The 22,898-nt window shown below is 33.2% G+C and overlaps 1 protein-coding gene across 1 annotated transcript in view; it reads right to left on the reverse strand.

Moving 5' to 3' along the window:
• LOC138329937 (uncharacterized) overlaps nucleotides 1–22,898 on the reverse strand; it is a 46,941-nt gene that overhangs the window by 4,088 nt on the left and 19,955 nt on the right. Inside the window, exons 2-7 of the mRNA XM_069277222.1 lie at nucleotides 6,254–6,305; nucleotides 5,594–5,662; nucleotides 4,646–4,820; nucleotides 2,898–3,106; nucleotides 1,913–2,134; nucleotides 163–459 (exon numbers count right to left, since the gene is read on the reverse strand). Coding sequence (XP_069133323.1) covers nucleotides 163–459; nucleotides 1,913–2,134; nucleotides 2,898–3,106; nucleotides 4,646–4,820; nucleotides 5,594–5,662; nucleotides 6,254–6,305 — 1,024 coding nt within the window. The remainder of the gene's footprint in view (nucleotides 1–162; nucleotides 460–1,912; nucleotides 2,135–2,897; nucleotides 3,107–4,645; nucleotides 4,821–5,593; nucleotides 5,663–6,253; nucleotides 6,306–22,898) is intronic.

Below are 22,898 nucleotides of genomic sequence, written 5' to 3' on the forward strand. Positions count from 1 at the left end.
GGATCAAATTGAATGGAAGCAAAACCTGTTTTTTGTTTTGTTTCTAACTTAACAATATTAAAATAATCTCCATTGCGTTTGCCAATCGCGATAAACTATCGCGCAATCATAAAATAGTGATACCACAGAATTATTGAAAATGTTGGGCTGTATAAGAATTACCTGTGCTGGGAGAGGCTGTTGTAAGGTCCACAGTTGTAAGGGTATTGGTTAGCTGTGGCGTGTCTGTGGATGACGTATCCTCTGTTGAAGAAGAGACGGCACCCATACTTGTAGTCAATTCATCTGATGGCATTGAACTGGAGGAAGGTTCAGGCACATCAGAGGTGGTTGGTTCAGGGATAACTGTGGAGGAGACCTCTGGTACAGCGGTGCTTGTCATTGCCGCAGCTGCACTGGTTGAGCAGGGTTGACTTGTTACCGGGTCTGTTACTGTTTTTAATGACGTTGATATGATATCTGAAATAATATTGTAAAAATCCAGATGCTTTACATATATGCAAATAACCGAACTAATGAAATAAATGCTGAAGTGTCTAGTGACATGAAATCGTTTAATTCATACACTCATAAAGCCATCTTTATACACAATTGCTAGGCATAACAAGAACACAAACCAACGAAATGGATACTTACAACTGAAATGGAATTATTGCTAACATACATACATTTATATTTACATATGCCCCTATATAGTCAACGGGAGGGAATTTGCGTTCAAATTAGAATAATCGCAATGACGTATGAATATAAACGCCGTGCAGGTTCGGACTACTTCTAGTTAAGATTTTGCGTCATAAGTGGACAGATTTCAAAATAACAATAAAGAGTTTTTATTAGATCCAATTAAACATGAATTTGACATCAAAACAAAAGATGGGTCCAAGCATTGTAACGGTAATAAACTACAAAATGAGTCGGGGCTACAACCGAGGGGCTTTCCTCAGGAATGTTCGGGGAATCCCATAGTTACGTCAGATGTAGGCCTACACGTGTGTACGGTCACTCATCTCACATAGATATACAGAACATCTGATTGTCGGTGAACAATTCTGGGAGCGTCTTAGCAAACAATAGGTTAACAGATCTTATACAGGTTTTCAGAAGAAAAAAAAACCATCACAGGTAGCCTATCCGAAACAGTATCATCAGCTTTAAATAGCCCCGTCTTTGCATTCAAAATAGGCCTACACAGACGCAAACACTTGTCTATCCTCTGTAAAATAAAATAAAAGTCATGACTATGAAGAATTTAGTCTAAATCGTGTTCTTTGACCGATATATACATGAAAAACATTCGCACCTCAACGGTTATACCATCAATAGGTTATATCACAGTAACTTTCCTCGGTTGAAAATCAAATATGGCGGCTCGCTCCACTTCGGACCGCATCACTACCCTGATAACGATACATGCCGGTAGTCGTTCCGCCTTGGTTATCTCAATTTTTATTCGAAATGGACATTATTGATCTATCATCAAATTGAAAAAAAATAAAAATAATTGAAGTGTCATTGTTGTATTTCAAACCAAACTGCAGCTATAACATTCAACAATCGGAACTATATCATCGGTCATCCTGACTATCGTAGTTACCCAACTTAGCAATGGGATACAGACATATTCTACATGTAGCGCTAACGCGCTACATTGAATATGTCTGTATCCAATTGCGTTCATACCACCTTTAACGCAATCAAAATACTGTTCAATCTCTATATATAAGTGTGTGTATATCCATTCACAAGTTTCCTGTACGTTTTACAACTATACGTTTACTCCACTCCATGAAATAAGTACTAGTCTACTAAATTATTAATAATTAGTAACACTTTTGGAGATTAAAGCTAGTCATTCACGGATAAATTCCGTAGATATCTCTTTTTAATGAACCATAAATGTTACAGATACCTTTCATGAATTTCTCTGTCAGTGCACCCTTGGTTTGCGTTAATCCCAATGAAGCTGTTGCCATTTTACAAGAAGTGCCTGCGGGGTAATATCGATAACCTACGCAGTTACTTGCCGAACATTTTTGTGCACAGTCCGTTGCTGCAAACATATTACCAAATGCGCTTGATTCGTATGCAACATCCACGAGTGCTGAAGTACTTGTGAAGCATGTATTAAAATCTGGAACAAACAAACGAAACAGATGCAAGCAAAATAACTAAAACAATAGGACCGTAAGAGTTCTTCGTATGTGCATAATTAATTTGTATTTGTTTTCATGCTAAATGCGACTTTCTGATTGGCAGATTCGTTTTATTCATATACGATAAAGAAAAATTCCGAGAATGGCGCGAAAACCCGACGTTATCATGACGTCACAATAGAGACGTCGACGTTGCGTATTGATTTAGAAAAAAAAATATTCCTTTGGAAAATCAATGGAATCGTACGTTTAAACGTATTTTGTGCTATCAAGTAGTCTGAAAAAATAATTATAAGCATTGATGTCACTATTTTTTTAACTCCATCGGGGTATGAAATTAATTTTGTTTGCAAACTTTTGTGAGAACCCGATACGTGGATTCAAACAGTTTGCAAACAAAATTTCTTTATACCCCGATGAAGTTAAAAAAAGGTGATATCAATGCTTAAATAAGCCCCCTCCACCTTTTCCAAGCGTCATATCCACTTAACATTTAAACTACATAAACACAAAACAATGAACACCATATTCTATTTATTTCAATTATTTCACAATTTGAATTCCGGCTTAGTTGCAATTGTTATGTGGAGATTCAACTTTCCCTATTCATTTCATTTTCTAAATGTTAAGCGCCCCGGCTCAAACAAGGTTGACCAATTTATTTGTATATCTCATGTAAATGCTAGATTATACAAAATTTGTATATTTTATTGCTGATTTCACAACATCGGTGTAACCTACCGTAGTTCGTCACCTTGCAAAGGAACATTTTTGAGTTAGTGCACGAGTCATATGTAAATGCATTCGCATTTTGATCAAACACAAAACATTGGTCTCCCACAACAGCAGGTGCAGGGATATATCCTCCTGCGGCATCCTGGGTGGCACAGTCGTCATGCCAACGAGGTACGTCATCTGAAACCTGTTGCATGCCTACCCAGAGTGTGGCACTGAAAAAAGACACCAAAGCAAATTAGAAAACCACGTGTTGTGAATTTGGTCGTTTAAAGTTATGTGCGATTGTGAAAAAAGCATATTTAAAAGTTCTCATCGAAAAACAACATGACAGCTAACCCATTGAACGTTGGGGCTTGGTAAATACAGTTTATACCTGACACCGTTTTCGCTTAGATCTAGGGATGTAATACTGGTTTCCCCATACAATACACTGAAAGGCTAAAGGTAGAAGAATTAAATTGAATTGTATGTCAGCTAAGACTGAAACAAATGACTACCCATGTAATACAACCTCGTGACATTACTGCGCCAACAAAATCACCATTTACTCGGTATTATTTTAATATAATGTATATATATTTTTTGCAGAAACTAGGCTGGTGTTACTTTAAAATATGCAAGCAATGGATTTGCATTTAATATGTCTTAAGTTTATATATGGATATTTGATATGCAGTTGAGGTTTTGTTCGAACTTATTTCAAAATGGCGGCAAATATGATATGATGTATGAGAGAAAATACTATTTCATACGTGGGTATGAAGGATAGAGATATTCTACCCTCAATATCACAATTTGATAACAATTTGATTCTTTGGAAACAACCGATATGAGAGAGTAATCAACATCAAATATCATTCGAAATTCCAAAATTATTTTGTTTTTAGTCATTTGGCCATGCAAGCCTTAAATGACGTATATAAATTATCAACCTTTCCTATGTTTATATATTTGTAAAGGTATCGCAAGAACAAGATATCCAGGAAGTCAAACAGATATAATGTAACTCAAACAAAACATTCTAGATAAATAATGATGCCGTCTTTAGCTTTGGTGTCTTTGGTTTATAGAGCTGAGTGGATGGACTGGTTAGATAAAAGTTGACGAACCTAATGGTTTCATTAGTATAAGAGGAGCCTTAATTTAGGTTTCCGTGGCTTGTATTTAAATGTGGAGATTATCAGGATGTATACTTCAAATATTAACTTTCCCAAGCCATAGAGCAACACGGATTGGAACAGTGCTGATCATCTATCTGATACCAGGTAGGAACCAACCTACCATATTAGCCATTTAATCAAACCTACAACCTGCTTTAGCGACCGCCCGCTAAGTAAGACCACACAATATGACCTGTGCAGATTACTTGGCTATAAAGACTGTTTTTCTTGGCCCCCTGGATGGTCAACATGGAAGGTTTTATTGTGGTTATGTAAAATTATAGCATAAAGTTCACAACAATGCAAATTCAGCCAATATACTACTCTATGCATTAGAGCATTATTCTGATTAAAGTTTATTTGAATACTTTTGTTATTTTATGAAGATATGACATATCGCGATGAGAGAACACTGATTCGTTTTGTGTTAGATATTTCAATAAATTGCGAATAACATGATTATACATACTGTAGTCGATTGCAAGATTGGCACAATGAAAACAAAATTTGTCTGCTCCTTCAGTCAATTATAAATCAGATTTTCGAAGTGCTAAACATCATAGAGTAAATAAAAAACAAAATCATACATACTCGAACGGTTGTGGTGAGGCGGCACTCAAAGAGCTCGCAAGAAATGATGTCAAATAGGAATGTTCGACTGCATCAGTTATCCGTATTAAGCTATGCCCATCCTGTTTACAAATTTCCCTGGCACTAGCCCAGTTCAGTGGCTCTTTGTATAGTTTATATTGGCACCACTTCATATCTGAAACAAACATGGAAGATTATTTCACTGTTTTTGATCTGCGACTGTGATTCATTCCAAAGAAAAGCTTAGTACAAAAATGTAGTCATTTACATGTATATACAATTTTGACATTCGACACTCATTACTCAAAACTTACAAATATTTTTTTGTCAATTCACATTCTAAACAGTGTTTATTTCCCTATCCCGTTTCTAAAATTAGGATACATATATAATACAACAAAATGTGTATTATATCACAAACACCCATGCTGTTTTCTTTTTCTCTATCACCAGATTTATACATAGCAATGTTTTCACAAATGATTTTTCTCCATCTCTTTCTGTTTTCTTTAATCACTAAAAACAGAATATCCGTGTACAGTATACTTTATTTGCATGGTAAATAGTTATCTGCCCTTGCGGATAGGTATTGATTACGATAAACGACGTGAATTGCGCTCGCAAAATATTGATGTCACAATGGATACCTATCCGCAAGGGAGCTAACTCTGTAATATGTAAAAAACGGAAGAGCCCGTCTGAGGTTAGTTATGACGACAGGGCTTTAACTTTTTCAGATACTACTTGGACACTGTGTGTCTAAGTGCATCACACAAGAGGGTAATTATATAAAAAAAACTTATATGGATCTCAAACGGAAATACATTAGGCACATTACCTATTGACAGGCCGTCGTAAATAACTGATAATATATATATATATATGTATATACAATCAAACCCGTCTTAACGATTGTATATATTTCCGATCTACGCGCCTCTCACTTACCCACACAATTTCCGGGATCTGGGCCTACTGACATTGGACCACATGCTTGCGTGCTCACAAGCTGTAAAGCTGCAAATGTAGGAAAGAGTCAAAAAAAGGTGATTAAATACACATTATATACATTTCGGCGAATTATTCAAAATGGAAAACGATAAAACCAAAATTATATTTCCAAATGCAAAATGAAAATATATCTTAATCAGAAATCAACTGAAATATTTAAGAATTTTTTAGTGGACTTCAGAAAACAAATCATCAAATATAGCAATAAAATGTTGAGAATCCTCAAACTGGTCGTTACTTTTCATCATTTCGAATAACCAAAAGATAGGTTTATATCGACTAAAGAGTCAAAATGTCGTTTTAAAGTTAATACAACATTTCGCTTATACATGTGTCTTGACAAATCTGTCAATTTAATTTTGTTTTCGAAAAAAGACTTTGCTGATAACATCTTATGTTTTGTGATTGTTTCTCTTTGAGTAGTCAAAGATGTATCTGAGTGTAAAAAAAAACATGACGCGATATCAAATACTTTTTAAACTTTGAATTCTAATTGGTAATTTTATTATAATCAGTAACATGCGTTAACGTGTTTTAAAAGAAGAAAAAAACACAAAAATGGTTAAATATCACCACTGAGATAAGGTAAATGCTTACCTGAGAGTATTCCAATGATTGTCTTTAACACGTTTTTGCTGTTTGTTTTCATCTGAAATATAAATACTACTTAGTACCTTAATGTAAATAAAATTTTCAAAACAATTTGAAAAATACTGAATGATAGTTTGTAGATTGTTCCTGGTATTTATATAGATCTATTTAACATTTGTTTATGACATTTTTAAGTGCGTTGGTAAAAGTTTAGTGTGTTGTTTATAATGAATTGTCACACATGGTTTTAATTAGATTGCTCACAGAAAGACAAAACAAAATGTTTTGTAAATATTTTCATTCTTATGTTCGTAAATATGAAACACTTCTGAAATGCTCCAATTCTTATTGTTCTGGAATTTAGTATGGTTTAAAAAAAAAACTTGTGTCGTACAAATTATATATTTCCTTCTTTTTTAATCTTTTATAAAACGTTCTGTTCTGTAGACGTGTTTGTACTTTTAAGATAGGAAGGGTAGGTATCGAATAAAAGTGTTCAAATAAAGTATTGTTAGCAAGCAAATTACAGTGACTTTGACGTTCTATTGTGAACTATAAAACATATTTTGCAGAATCATAACTTAACGAATATAAATTGTTAAAAATCTTCAAACAAATAAAACAACATATTTCTAAAAGAAAATAGAACATAACAAACGCATTATATAATGGCAAAAAATAATATAAAACCATTGTTAGATAGATAGCAGGTGTGAGTGTGGAAGTCCAACATCATTATATATGTTTTTCTTCTTCTCCTTTTTTTCACAATCTGACATGCATTGTTATGGACATATTTGTACACAAATATGAATGCAATTGCGCAAATCTGACGACAGTAATTACCAACTTCTTTCTATCCGTCATGTACATAATTTATGTACGTTAAACATATTTTTTCAAAGTAAATAAACGCTCAAAGTAAAACTGCTGAGTGGATTTGCGACCAGAATTTTGGTCCTACATTTTGCTGAATATCTTTTCATTATGCATAATGAGATATTAAGTACAATTTGCAGTTAGAATAGGACCAAAATAGGGGTCGCAAATACACTCAGTCATTTAACTTTGACAGGATAATTCACTTTGAAAAGTAATGAGTTAATATACATTTATCTACCTAATATTTTAATTTAGTTTAAAATGTCATCTCCGTATACAGTGTGCCTGACATCTAAACTTTTGTAATAATTGAACCCACATGATTTTTTTCTATGTGATTGTATTTAAAATAGTAACTTATGTAAGCATCTCCCACCTATACCATATACTGTGTTTGAATGTGGAAATGGGGTTACAAATATTTTATTTAACATTTAATACACAATTTAACCATGAGGGGCATTTTATAGCTTTCTTTTTACCTATATAACATCACATCATTACGTATTCTACAGAAATCGATTCAATAGTATAGGGCAATTCATTGTTTGAACTTAGCTTCTTTGTATAAGATTTGTCACAGAGAGTACATGTATGTACTACAGATGTACTTGGGACTACATTATAAAATACTTGGTCCTCATAATTACAAGTCGGCATTACCGTTAGAAAACAGGAAATCTATACATTAACTCGACCGTTATGTAGGTCAATTTAATGTCTACACGAACTATTTTACGGTTTTAATTAACACGCGACATGCAACCGTTATAAGGGGAAATGTATCTTTTATGATTTTATTTTTCGTTTACGGTACTAATCTCTGTTACAAAGTTCGTACATTTAATATAAAGTTCCTATTGAAACTGGGCGATGACTTGGTATCCCAAGAGAGAAACGAATAGGTAATTTATGTCATGCTGATATCGGAGATGAATTTTACTATATTTTCAAATGAGAAAACAGGGAAATTAAAGCTATTAGTGAAAATATTTTGCTCAGCACTACACCAAATATCCTTTTAAAAATTTGAAAATATTTTGCTCAGCACTACACCAAATATCCTTTTAAAAATTTGATCGTCTATTGAGTGTTTGTAGTATCCAAGTATATAAACAAAGGAGGAGTGTCAATTTGGGCCCACTTGTGTTCATGACCGATAAGCATTACATTTTGTTTACAGATACCTGGGTTAGGACATTATGATATGACATACGATTAAGATCAGGTCGGAGTCCCTTGTGACTTACGGGGAGTTAAACAGGAGGGGAAATTTTCTCTTTTGTTTAGTTTTGTTGGAACCAAATTATATAAATGCTATGTACATTTTATTAAATTGCATTGAGCAATACATTTGCATATTATAAACTTAGGCAAAGAATCTGTGAATTAGAAAGGATTGGGGAGGGGGAGCAGGGGGAGAGGTGAGGTTTTTTTTATATTTTTCAAACTTTAAAACACCAATCAATTAATGTGTTTGCTTATGTTCAGAGGGTCATATACTTGCTCAAATATTTTACTATAAAATTTTGATATGCAATAATGCTTTTGCAAAGGTTTTAAATATGCATTGTATTATATATTATTAAATTCTTTCAAATGCGATTCATTACAGAAAAAAGAATACTATTTGAATCAGTTTATCTTTTTTCTGAACAAAGCAATATATTTATTGGTGTTTTAAAGTTTAAAAAAAATAAAAAATAGAAACCTGCTCCCCCGCCCCAATCTCATCTCATCCACAATATGTTTTGCCTAAATTTATAATATAAAAATATATTGCTCAATGCAATTTGATATGCTATATTGCATTGTTTTATGGTATAATTATGGCACCAGATAATTTTTTTCTGGCATAATTGACATTTTACAAAATTAGGTCACTGTGAACTAATTTTATAACGCACAAGGGACTCCAACCTGACCTTATTCATATGTCATATCATGATGTCCTAACCCCAGGGTATCTGTAAACAAAAATAATGCTTATCGGCCATGGCCACCAGAGGGCCCAAATTGACACTCCTCCTTTGCAATTTTTCCAAGAAAGCTAATAATATTATTTTACATTAAACCTTACAATAATAACTTTCTGTATTTTATACCTTTCACATGTAGATTGTGTATTCACCTTGCCATGTATATGTCTATGTATATCATTATGTCCTCATTTTCATGGGTCTGGGTGAAACAATTAAAATCTTGAAATCTTGGAATTTTATAATTGGTTTAGCATAGAAAATGCAATAGGTAAATCAGCTTTCAACCTTAAACCACTATTCAATATTTTACATATTACAGAGTTATATGTCCTTTGGATTAGGTATCGATTGTGAATTAAAGTATTTGCGAGCCTTAGAAATCAACGTGAATCTTGCTCATAAAGTGATGACGTCACAATAATACATACATCCAAGGGAGGTAACACTGTTACAGGCAAAGACGGAATTGAGAAAATAAACAATATAAAGATATTAAAGTATAACAATAAAAATACAAAGCTACAGTCTGAATATATCACTAAGACATGTAATGATGGCATGGAATGTTGGAATATATAGTCAATCGATAAGGGATGGAAATGACCTAAACATATCTACATCGTTAAGAATGTTCATCATTAAAATCATTATAACGTATTTGAGTTGTACAGCCGATGATCCTTGTGTAGTATAACCAATATTTGCGATTAAGGTGTTTTCATTTCAAATGGTACAATATTTACATCTAGTTAAAATGTTTATTTATTCCAAAGGTACAGTTTGGACATGTAAAATACTGATGTCCATTGGTCAATTAGGATTTCGTCGTTATGTAGTTAAACAAAGAAGAGCAATACGTTTATCCACGTACGAGTAATTGGTTCAGCTAATATACTCCACCTTGCAGTTAATTGTCTGCCTACATATCGTCATTTGTAATTAGGCTATATTATATGACTTCAGGTAATAATACATAAAACCACTTCATATAACATTGCTAATTATCTTCAAACTGCTTTAACATTATATAGCTTTATAGTGGTTAGATTAAAAATACTCAAAGTTTACATCAATATGAGGGTTATTTTAAAACATCCGGGACTATCATCCCCCAGTGGGGAAATGTATTTGTTGTATAATTTATAACGCAGGATAATTTATAACGCAGGTGGAGCGAATTATTATTCTAGATGAGTGTAATTAGTCCAGGTGTAGTTACAAAAGCTGACCCACAAATAGAAAGCTAATTACACTAGACAACCTACAGCTGTATATTGGCCTTTTAAAAATATAATACTACTGATCCATTTACTCACTTACAATTTATTAGGTTTAAGTGATAAAGGGATGATTAGTATTTGTTCTAATTTAGGATTATGTATCGCAAGCTTCAACGTTTCATACAATGTATCCACTTAACGCATATTTCAACATTAAAAATTATTAAAAGAATTGTCAGATTGAATCATGATAAAATAGTGTTTTTTCACGGTGTCTGTTGTAAATTAATCTATTTAATGTTGTTGCTCCATATAATATAGCCTTTATAAAAAAGAACATTTAATAATAGCCTATATATGCATTGAATTGGAACTTGTTTTCTGTATTTTATACATACATATGCAACACCCTGACAACAGTACATCCATCATAATTCTGCTTTGTCATTCTCTGCAAGTCAGCACTGACCATGGCGATTCATACTTTCATTAACCCAAGCTGTCATAATACTGTTCTCAAGTTTTTTATTTCATCCAATGCATAACAAGCATATAGGGAACAGTACAAATTATTATCATTATAATATGACATACAATGTATACAAGTATAAGATGGCGGAGGACAATATTTCAGTATTTCAATATACTAATAAGCTACATATGTATAAAAGACGTGGTCACAACAGAACCCACGTTGATGCTGACGGCAAATAAAAAGCAATTTTATCATTTAATTAATTGTGAGCAGAGTTTTTCTTTTCTCTGTTGCACGAAACAAAAAGTTACCCAACATATTCAAAATTTTACCATCTTTACTAGAGAATAATTCTATAAACTTATGCACGCTTGGTCTATGATAAAAATATCTGTTAATGTATTTTTCTCTTAATTCAGAATATGCCGGACAGAGAAGAACAAAAATGTACTTCATCTTCTACGACAACTACATAATCGACATAGTCTGTTAGAATAAAACTACAATATGATTTTTAATATTTGGAAGTTTAATTAAACCAAAGAAAAAAAGTCTGTTACACTATTTGACTAAGAAACAGTGTGCATAAATAAATGTACGTGTGTCCAATCAGCGATGTCTCTTTGTTCAGTCAAAAGAATGCTATGGATTTTAATAGTATATCTTTAAAAATGATTTAATATATTTAATATCAAAAAGTACATCAGCAGATTTTTAATAATATAACCTGATATGAACTTAGCCTCCGGCACACTTACTTGGATTGGGATATTCTAGTATTACAATTTTACTCGTCGAAATCATGATGCCAAAGGCATTAACTTTTGAAACTTTTCATCTTTTTATAATCTTGAAGTTTTAACTCAAAGAAACGCACCAAACATACCAAACCCCTCTAACAATTTATTCCTAAGGTTACCTCAAGAGGCGAGTCAGAGTTTTATCCAAAACAGATATTGTTCTTTAAAATCTTGTAAACAAATTGTATCTCGAGCTCGGGCAATGGCCAAAAAAGAATCTGCGAATAAGTTTGTTCTCATACTTGGAATGCATATCGATATGTTATCGTTTCATTATTCTAAATGGCCAAAATGTATACGACTGAATATGACAACTTTTCAGCCGTCCTCACCCCGTCATATTTCAGAGAAAAAGATCGAAAAATCCTGCATCAAATCTCGATTGCTAGATGCCTTCTCGTGGTCCTTGCGGCGCTTGAGCGATTGCGAGATCAGTGTATTCGATGCGAGTCAAGCGTTGAGGTGATGCTTGCCACAATTGACTAAAATTGAAACCGGAAACGGGCATTATTGGACGTCTTTTTACGAAATCTAAAAAATAATAACTTGTGTTTGTTTTTGCCTCACAACAGCACAAAACCTACCCGCACGCGGACGCAAACAGAAAAAAAACACAACTATGGCCTTATCTATCGCAAGCTTCAACGTTTCATACAATGTATCCACTTGTTAACGCATGGCAAAGCACTACTCGAAATCCGGAAAAAGCTGAATATGATCCATTGTTTATAAGTGACCGACTTTGTATGAATAGGTCTGGACCTCTTTTTGTTGAGAATTTGATGTCCTCTTTTGCTATATTTTAAGCGCATGTCGATTTGTTTTTCTCTGTGAGTTTCTCCTTTGCACTACTATCTGTTTTGACGCGAGTCCTGGAATAGAGCTAGCTGCCAGAATCAGGAACGCCGGGAACCTGTCCGATCAATGTTAAATATTTTAGGCTATGGATTATAGGCATGAACATATTCCAACTTATCATTTTATCAACTTAATATATATAACATCCGCATTTACAGTTATGATATATGTTGATCATCATGCAGTAGTTTGATATGCTGTTAATATAATATAATATATCTCATAACTACACGTGGAATACTGGCTGGGTAGATCTAGGGCAATACACTCATGTGGCCGGAGGCAACCCATGCAATAACGCCTCGTGACGCACAACGTCAACAAAATCACTATTTTCTAGGTAGAATTTTAACATTTTTTCAGAAAAAGGCTGGATATGCCTGTAAAAAACAACTAAAAATAGGATTTTCATTGAAAATATCATGCATTTGCATGTATGGAGAGTAGACATTTTCGAATTAATTTCAAAAAGGCGGGAAATCATAGTAGTAAAATTATAATTACACGTCGAGGCAAGAGAGAAAAATACTCTTTCATACGTGGATATCCACATATGAAGGAGTCTTAAATTATATCATATTATCGTGATTTAAAACAGCTACATTATTCTATGTAGAATTTTAGGTGAAGGAATTCCTTAAATGTGGACAAGCTTTGATGGGTCCAGAGCCTTTTCACTACTAATGGACCAATGTCTGTTCCATTATCATAAATATTTTAATATAAATTACTCTAACCAAATAAACATATGTAATGACTGCTATGATGTTGGATTTCACTTAAAATTTACCTGAATATTGAATCTAGATCAATTATCCCACAGACGCCCTTTTCTTTGACTTCCCGAATGGATATATATTAAACGTTATGGAAACGCTAAAATATATGGTAATGTTTTATTATTAACAAGAAAGCCACACATGTAAAACTATTTCTAAATAGGACTTGCATGATAACGTTTGGTGATTCCATTAGGGAACCATCCAGACAGGACAAGATCAGAAGACGTTATGCCACATTAACCATTTTAGTGATGACTTCATGCCCCAAAGCAAGAAACGACAACGAAGAGAAGTATCATTAACTTTAATAATTAAAATAGTTTAGCTTGTTTTGTGATAGCAGTAGTGTCCCTGATCGATAATGCATTTAGTCTTTGACGATATGTAACAACATTTGTATCCCACATAACGATAAGATATTTGGTATTGATATAAAATTAAAAAATACAAACCTTATGATCTTACAAAGTATTTAAAACCCGTGACTTGATTGACAAATTAATAATTAAACCGCCTTATCTAACAATCTCTGGTTGGTCTCTCGTTTGCCTTTTTATTAATTTGCATGCGGATGTTTTGGTGCATGTATACACAATATCTATCAACATACCTATCAATAAGAAAGGCTTGTGTTGTTGAACAGAGGACCACCTTACTGCCTGTGTTTAAAATTACAACTATATTTCGCAAATACTTTAGTTTCAGAGCTGATGGCAGCAACACATGCTCGCCTTCTTCTGGTTTTGATAAAAACAATCATAAATAATATCAATTCAACTTTGAATTTTCAAGATCACGAATAATTGCTACACTGAATCGCATAGATAACTATCACATAATATATCTGCTATTGATACTCCCTAGATATAAACCACGGTTTTAATATGGTAATGTCTATTACTGACACGCCCTAGATATATACCACGGTTTTAATGTAATAGTATCTACTTTTGACACTCCCTAGATATAAACCACGGTTTTAATATGGTAATGTCTACTATTGACACTCCCTAGATATAAACCATGGTTTTAATGTGGTAGTATCTACCATTGACACTCCCTAGATATAAACCAGGATTTTAATGTGGTAGTATCTACCATTGACACTCCCTAGATATAAACCATGATTTTAATGTGGTAATATCTACTATTGACACTCCCTAGATATAAACCATGATTTTAATGTGGTAATATCTACTATCGACACTCCCTAGATATAAACCATGATTTTAATGTGGTAATATCTACTATTGACACTCCCTAGATATAAACCATGATTTTAATGTGGTAGTATCTACTATTGACACTCCCTAGATATAAACCATGATTTTAATGTGGTAGTATCTACTATTGACACTCCCTAGATATAAACCATGATTTTAATGTGGTAGTATCTACTATTGACACTCCCTAGATTTAACCATGATTTTAATGTGGTAATGTCTACTATTGACACTCCCTAGATACAAACCATGGTTTTAATGTGGTAGTATCTACTATTGACACTCCCTAGATATAAACCATGATTTTAATGTGGTAGTATCTACCATTGACACTCCCTAGATATAAACCATGATTCCATTAAACCATGATTTTAATGTGGTAATATCTACTATTGACACTCCCTAGATATAAACCATGATTTTAATGTGGTAGTATCTACCATTGACACTCCCTAGATATAAACCATGATTTTAATGTGGTAATATCTACTATTGACACTCCCTAGATATAAACCATGATTTTAATGTGGTAGTAATCTACTATTGACACTCCCTAGATATAAACCATGATTTTAATGTGGTGCTAGTTATCTACTATTGACACTCCCTAGATATAAACCATGATTTTAATGTGGTAGTATCTACTATTGACACTCCCTAGATATAAACCATGATTTTAATGTGGTAAGGTCTACTAATGACACTCCCTAGATACAAACCATGTGTTTTAATGTGGTAGTAATCTACCATTGACACTTAATACTACTAATGACACTCCCTTGATAATTAACCATGGATTTTAATGTGGTAATATCTACTATTGCAACACTCCCTAGATATAAACCATGGTTTTAATGTGGTAATATCTACTATTGACACTCCCTAGATATAAACCATGATTTTAATGTGGTAGTATCTACTATTGACACACTCCCTAGATATAAACCATGGTTTTAATGTGGTATATCTACTATTGACACTCCCTAGATATAAACTGGTTTTAATGTGCAAATCTACATGACACTCCCTAATATAAACCATGATTTTAATGTGGTAGTATCTACTATTGACACTCCCTAGATATAAACCATGATTTTAATGTGGTAATATCTACTATTGACACTCCCTAGATATAAACCATGGTTTTAATGTGGTAGTTTATCTACCATGACACTCCCTAGATATAAACCAGGTTTTATGTGGTAGTATCTACTATTTGACACTCCCTAGATATAAACCATGATTTTAATGTGGTATGTATCTACTATTGACACTCCCTAGACATAAACCATGATTTTAATGTGGTAATATCTACTATTGACACTCCCTAGATATAAACCATGATTTTAATGTGGTAGTATCTACTATTGACACACTCCCTAGATATAAACCATGGTTTTTCAATGTGGTAGTATCTACCATTGACACTCCCTAGATATAAACCATGGTTTTAATGTGATGTGGTAATATCTACTATCGACACTCCCTAGATATAAACCATGGTTTTAATGTGGCAATAGATCTACCATTGACACTCCCTAGATATAAACCATGATTTTAATGTGGTAATATCTACTATCGACACTCCCTAGATATAAACCATGATTTTTAATGTGGTAGTATCTTTGACAATAGATAAAACCATGATCTTAATATCTACTATTCGACACTATCTAGATATAAACCATGATTTTAATGTGGTAATATCTACTATCGACACTCCCTAGATATAAACCATGATTTTAATGTGGTAGCATTTACTATTGACACTCCCTAGATGTAAACCATGATTTTAATGTGGTAATATCTACTATCGACACTCCCTAGATATAAACCATGGTTTCAATGTGGTAATATCTACCATTGACACTCACTAGATATAAACCATGGTTTTAATGTGGAAGTATCTACTATTGAGTTCAAAACTATCATCGTTTACTCATACTTTTCAACTGGGCTTGGAAACGTTTATCAACGAACAAAAAAAACTTTATGTGGCTTGAATCGATTTAAAATATATATTATCATTTATAATGAGCCCATATCTTATTTCATATATTCAATTTGCATATTTCAGGGTTATTTACCATTGCAAGTAGGCAATAGTTTTGATACCATGTGTTTGGGAACGTATCGTCATAGATTTCGGTGAAAACGACGTTTTCTGTCGCAAAAGTAATTACGTCACAATGAAAATAAATGTAATATACAACGACGGAATATGCAATGAGTGTACTTCAAACGTTAAAGTAAGTCGGAAAATGTCGGATCTTTATGGCGTCTTTTCATGTAAAAACAACCAATGTTACTGTATAAGTCTCATTTAATCTTCATCTAACAACAACAACAACCATCGTTAAAGATGATACACCGCTTGCGAATGGTATTTATTCTCTATTTCCATTTCTTCAGTATAAAATCACTTACTTTACACCATTACTACCATTGAAAAGTATGAGGTCCTTATTTTACTTCAAGATAAAAATATTTAAAATAGTTAATTGCGTCCCGAACAAAGTCCCTGTTACTATGCTCTATATGGTAGTAGTGATTGTGAATCCACCAAAAGTAAAACAAATTATTTTATATTATTTTTGTGCATGATTTAGACATATATTTACATGAATAAACACCAATTTTATTAATCAAAAGACAAATGTTGCTCGTTTAAAATCATATCAGGAAAGTGTCTTCTTTAAGAGGTTGGATCACCATAGAGTTTCATTTGATGTAAATTTACCTTTGATGGAAAAATGCTTTCATCTTGTTCTCAAATTGATGATGTCACACTATCTTCAATATGATGACATCAAAATATCAGAAACTATAAGACAAACGCCAAAATACATCGAGATGATTAATGAGATAAATTTAATTTGTTTTAAACTTTAACTGACAATATGGTTTTTTTATGTATATTAAAGATTTAAAAAACATAACTATTGAATATAGAAATAATAAAAATTAATTAGATAAAAATAAGTGATGATAGATCGGTTTAAATATCTTTGAATATTTACAGTCAGTGGTGAATTGATAGTATAAACCCCGTTGATTTCAACCACAGACAACTCAACTTTATTTCTCGATGGAATGAGTATGTCTCGCGCACTTTGGAGCCGCGGGGATGAATTTATGATGGTCCAAATCAGAAACTTTTGGTGTTTTCAGTACCGTACATACGTTCGATGAATATGTACATGCTTCAAAATAGGTTTGAACACATAGATGTACTTGTGTAAATACAAATGTAGAAAAGTTACATTGTTTATGTTACTACCGTACCTCTTTGAGCAATGCTTCCGTGCGTATGATAAATAAACAATGTTGTACAATGTACAGTTTTGCACATTCCGATGACGTCGCAATGTTTAAATGTTGTGTGTCGGTGAGTCTGTGTTGTTCGCTACAACATATAGATCAACATCCTATTTGTATTTTTAATATCTTTGGTTGTACGCAAATGGATAAGATACATGTATGTCAGGACAACATCAGTCTTTGAGTTGGATAAGTTTAACCAAAACGACCTAGCACGACAATGTGTTTTTGTTCACCTCGGGGGACAGACAAGTCATGTACGTTATCTACTAGGCCTTACATACACAATGTACGTTTGGGTGTTTCGAAATAGTAATGAAACGGAATCCTACAATTGTAACTTTATAATACTTGTAATAGATATCTCTAATATTTATTGAAGTGTTTGAAACAACAATATAAATATAAGCTAACATTTTGAGAGCGGTAAACGTTTACAGTAGTGGGCCTACCTGTGTTTTTGTACATGTTCCTCGAAACGACGTCCGATACATTTGGAAATCTCCAAAATCCGGAAATAATGACATAGAACTTCAAATGTGAACTGATTAAGTAGAACTCAACTGATCACAAAATTGAAGAAACTCTCTGTTTGCCACACCTCTTTGACACAGGCGGTTTGAATCGGAAGACGCGTCACAACTACGTTAAATACCCTGCCACGTTATGGATTGTGTAAAGCGTGTGTAATCATTAGAACTGTGTTTGTACATGTTCCTCGAAAATCGGAAATAATGACATAGAACTTCAAATGTGAACTGATTAAGTAGAACTCATTAAACTGATCACAAAATTGAAGAAACTCTCTGTTTGCCACACCTCTTTGACACAGGCGGTTTGAATCGGAAGAACGCGTCTTTATTTATAGTTTTCATACCGGGAAAACCCCAGATATATGCTTCATCAGACGGAACTCATTTTAATTGTATGTTCATTGATAAATTGGCGGGAATTTCCGCCACTTCGAGTGGCTGTTCCAAATGCCTGTAGGAACCAAACGATATAATCAAATTTTAGCATTATAAATGTCATAAACGCTATTAAGTGTAAATTGTGAGCTATGAAAATAATAGTTAAGACTGTAAATATAAGGATTAAAGTCTGTTTCTGGTGGTTCTATCGAAGGATAAAGCTTCGCGGTCCATTCCAAATATCGATACCCTACTCAACTTTATCCTTCGATAGAACCACCAGAAACAGACTTTAATCCTTAAATAATGCAAGAAAAATTTTCGATTTTAGGTCTCTTTAAGCTTTCAAGTATGACAAAAAAGGGCGGTAACTCTTTTGGATCGAAGTTGTTCTTCCTCCTATTACTAAAACATCATGTAGTATACACCTGTGGTTCATATGTATGGATAGTCAGCAGTAATTCACCAGGTATTTCAGCACATTTACGTGTGGCTAGGTGTGATAGTCACGTGACATCTGACAGAAAATGAGAGAAATCAATCAGCCCGTTAACGGAAATGAACACCGACCTTTTCACGGAAATTAACCGTTTTCCTCATGTATTAGTTACGTTATTTAATCAGGTTCAGTAAAACTCTTATAGTTAGCTCTTGTCGTGTTTCATCAGCCGTGTTTCATGACTGGTTTTGTCCATTGGATATTATCGAATATAGCCAATCAGCTAACCTAATCGACATTGATTCCTAACAATTCTAATTAATATTGAACTTGTCGATAATGAACACATTCCTCTCTGAGAGGCTTCCCAGCGCTCTACTAAATCAACATCTGATGGAATAGCACTAGGCTAATATGCAATAAAAATGTTGTGTAGATTCTCGCACATCAGATCACTTCAATGTAAGTGATTGCCTAAATCAATCCATAAAGAATGATATGAATGGGTTTTACTATTGATTAAGCACTCGGTAGACTGGATGAACAAACTCATTGATTACCATCGAGTGTGTGTTGATGAGTGGGGTCATGGCCCGAATATTTCATCAGCGTCAACAGGAATCTAGACAAATATCAGGTTCGTCCTGTACAAAGGCTTTTAAACTAAAGTGGTACTAACGTCCTGTTTATAAATGCGTAGAAAGGACAGAGATAGAGATATCAATACGATTTGAGTCAACAATGCGAAAGGAGCTTAATCAATTTTAATTTCATTAGCCATTTCTCTGTATTGTTATGCAGAACTACAAAACTACAAAAGTTCGATATAAGCATACAAATAATAGTTATATGTACCACAACTAGGCAAAACATTCTTCAGACATAGATACTTAAGCTGTTAAAATCATATACAGGCATGGACAAACATGCATGAGGCCTAATACACATTAGTTACAACACCAAAAAATCCTCTTGGTATACTTGATGTATATTGAAACTTGGTTGATACGAACTCGGATAATTCGAAAACCCGGCTAAATACGAAGTACTTTTCCGGTCCTGGCCGGATTCCCTCTTTATCTTTGTTCAAAGAACTCGGATAATTCGAATTAGGAAAACTCGAAGAACTCGGATGATGGGTCCGAATGACAAAAATCATACACAAAATGCTCTTATTACTCGAAATGAGATTTTTTAAACAACGAGATCGCAAAAAAAAAAAATAATAATCTGCCGTAGAACGGCATTTCAAAATACAATCTCGGTTTTATTGTTATAATTTTGCAACTGCTCTCGGCGATTTCGAATCTCTCTTGTTCACATCGTTTTACGACACGGAACTTAATTCGAACACTCGGATAACTCGAAGTTTTAATTTGGTCCCTTCGAGTTCGTATTACCCGAGTTCCACTGTATGTTTAGATGGAAAGATACCCTCCAAAGTCACTTTACAATTACTAATAACACTCTCAAATATGAAATGAAATCGAAGACCACAAATGTGACCGTATGTACTCATTTTGATAAACGGTAGACGTGAATATAATTATTATTATTGCAGGTAAAATTCATGTTGAGCTCTTATTTGTCTTTTTAAGATTAAAAACTACGCCTTTACAGTATTGTAATTATCAAAATACAAGTAGTGGTAAATGTTGGTGGTGAAGAACGTACGGTAAGCTTTTATTGATTCGCCAGTATGAAAAAAAACGTTAAGTTCAAATTTCGGTGACGATTACCTACATGGCTAACTATTTATAAAATCATGAACAATTCCCGTATTTTGTATACATGTAAATATCCGTCATTTCCTACTCGAATTCAAACATTATTATCTACAGTATACCAAATTATTTGTATTGGTAACTGTTTTATATCAAAATTGGATTTTGTTATTCTGAATTTTATTCACATCGAGGTCACATGATTTGTGATAAGTGACTTCCATACATTTAACGTGCCGGATATGGAGAAGTACTGGTGTTACCTTTTTCTGACATTATATTGGAATGAAAAGGAAATAGTAGTTACAAGTACCGGCATTCGTCGTGATTAACAAAGGTGTAGGTGAATAAATCAAAGAGGGCGTGTCAAATTGTGGCAGAAATTCCATGAATCAACATTATTGTATCAGGGGGATATATCGAATGAGTATGACGATTCCACCAAAACAATGACAAATGCAAAGTATGCATGTAATATATCCTATTCTTAAAAATCTGCAATAAATTCATGTTAGGAATTTTTACAATATCATAACTATTTGAAAAATGCGAATCAATGCTTAGTTTGAAAAAAACGTTTAGAATTTTTAATGATTGCTTTTGTTTCTTTTTGTAAATCGAAGCAGGTAGTTAATGGTGCGAGCTACTCCCAACCCGTTCTACAAGCCCTATAACCATGACGGAAAACAATGCGGTTCATCGATTAACTACCAAATTAATACAGCCTGTTTCAAACTCAATGTTAAGGATTGTTTGATCAAAATGATTGATGTGATATGTTTATAGCGAATTCTCATTACTTAAGTGATACCTCTATCCATTAAATACCTATAATAGCGAGACTGTCACAGTGAAATGCGCGACGATATTGTATTTTCTTTCATTCCAACGGCGGGTATTGTCCATAGCAAGTATGTATGGATTTATACAATGAAACTGAATACGTTCTATTGTTATCACATGCCCATACATAATTTGAAATTATAAAAAAACGAAATGTATGTTTTTCTATATCTCAGCGCTAGTATCGAACACTCGTCTGGTTCAATTGTTTTCATATATACATACATGCATTCTATCATTATAAAAAAAAACACTTTTTTCTACATTAAATCATGACAACAGCCCTAATTGTAAATATTTAATGATATCAAGTAATATATCAACAACAGGCAGGCAGACGCATTGATAAAGATAGTCACAATTCTATATAAAATTCACGAAGATAATTTGATCTTCATAATATGTCAATATTGATTCTAATTTATTAATATTGATGAGAAAATATCTTCACTCGACTGAACACAAATGAAGTTTATGGTTGGTTGTGTATTCCTATCATGTTATTTTGCCTTATATAAGGTAATAATGGTGCCAAAATGAACTAATGCCTTGTCGTGAAAAAACAACCATTAAAAATTAAAGTTAATTTTCAATCGTAACAATAAAGACTCCCTAAGCTCAGAAATAATTTAGAAATGACGTCATTGGCTTGCTACATAGAAACAACCTATATAATTACATGTATTAAGATAACCCATAACCATTAAGTTGCAATTTGAATATATGTATATGTTTATTGTATGAACCGAAATTGGCTAAATAACCACAACTATGAAAAAATAGTATTACTGTATAATGATACCGAAACACGCAGGGATATTTTATGTAAAGGAGCAATTATTTTGGCGGATGATAAAATGATAAATTGGATTAATATTTTATCCTTTGAGACGCTCATCACAGAGCATCGATGACCTGGCGTTTTTCAGGGAATACTATAGCACCATTCGGTGTAACCTTGTTACCTAGAATTGATTACTTTATCAGATCTTCTAGTAAAAAGCATGCATATCAAATGATATTATTGATATTTGTTACATAATTTGATATTTAACATCCTATTGACATCAGCAGTATTTCATAACATAATCGAGATTTAAAACTTGGTACTAATATTGAATTTTTGACTTCAATGGATGTTTCTCATTCCATCAAACTTGAGATTGGACACTCTTGTAAGTTTTAAAATCG

Source organism: Argopecten irradians, chromosome 8 (genome assembly GCF_041381155.1).
Source record: "Argopecten irradians isolate NY chromosome 8, Ai_NY, whole genome shotgun sequence".
Taxonomy (NCBI): Eukaryota; Metazoa; Mollusca; class Bivalvia; order Pectinida; family Pectinidae; genus Argopecten; species Argopecten irradians.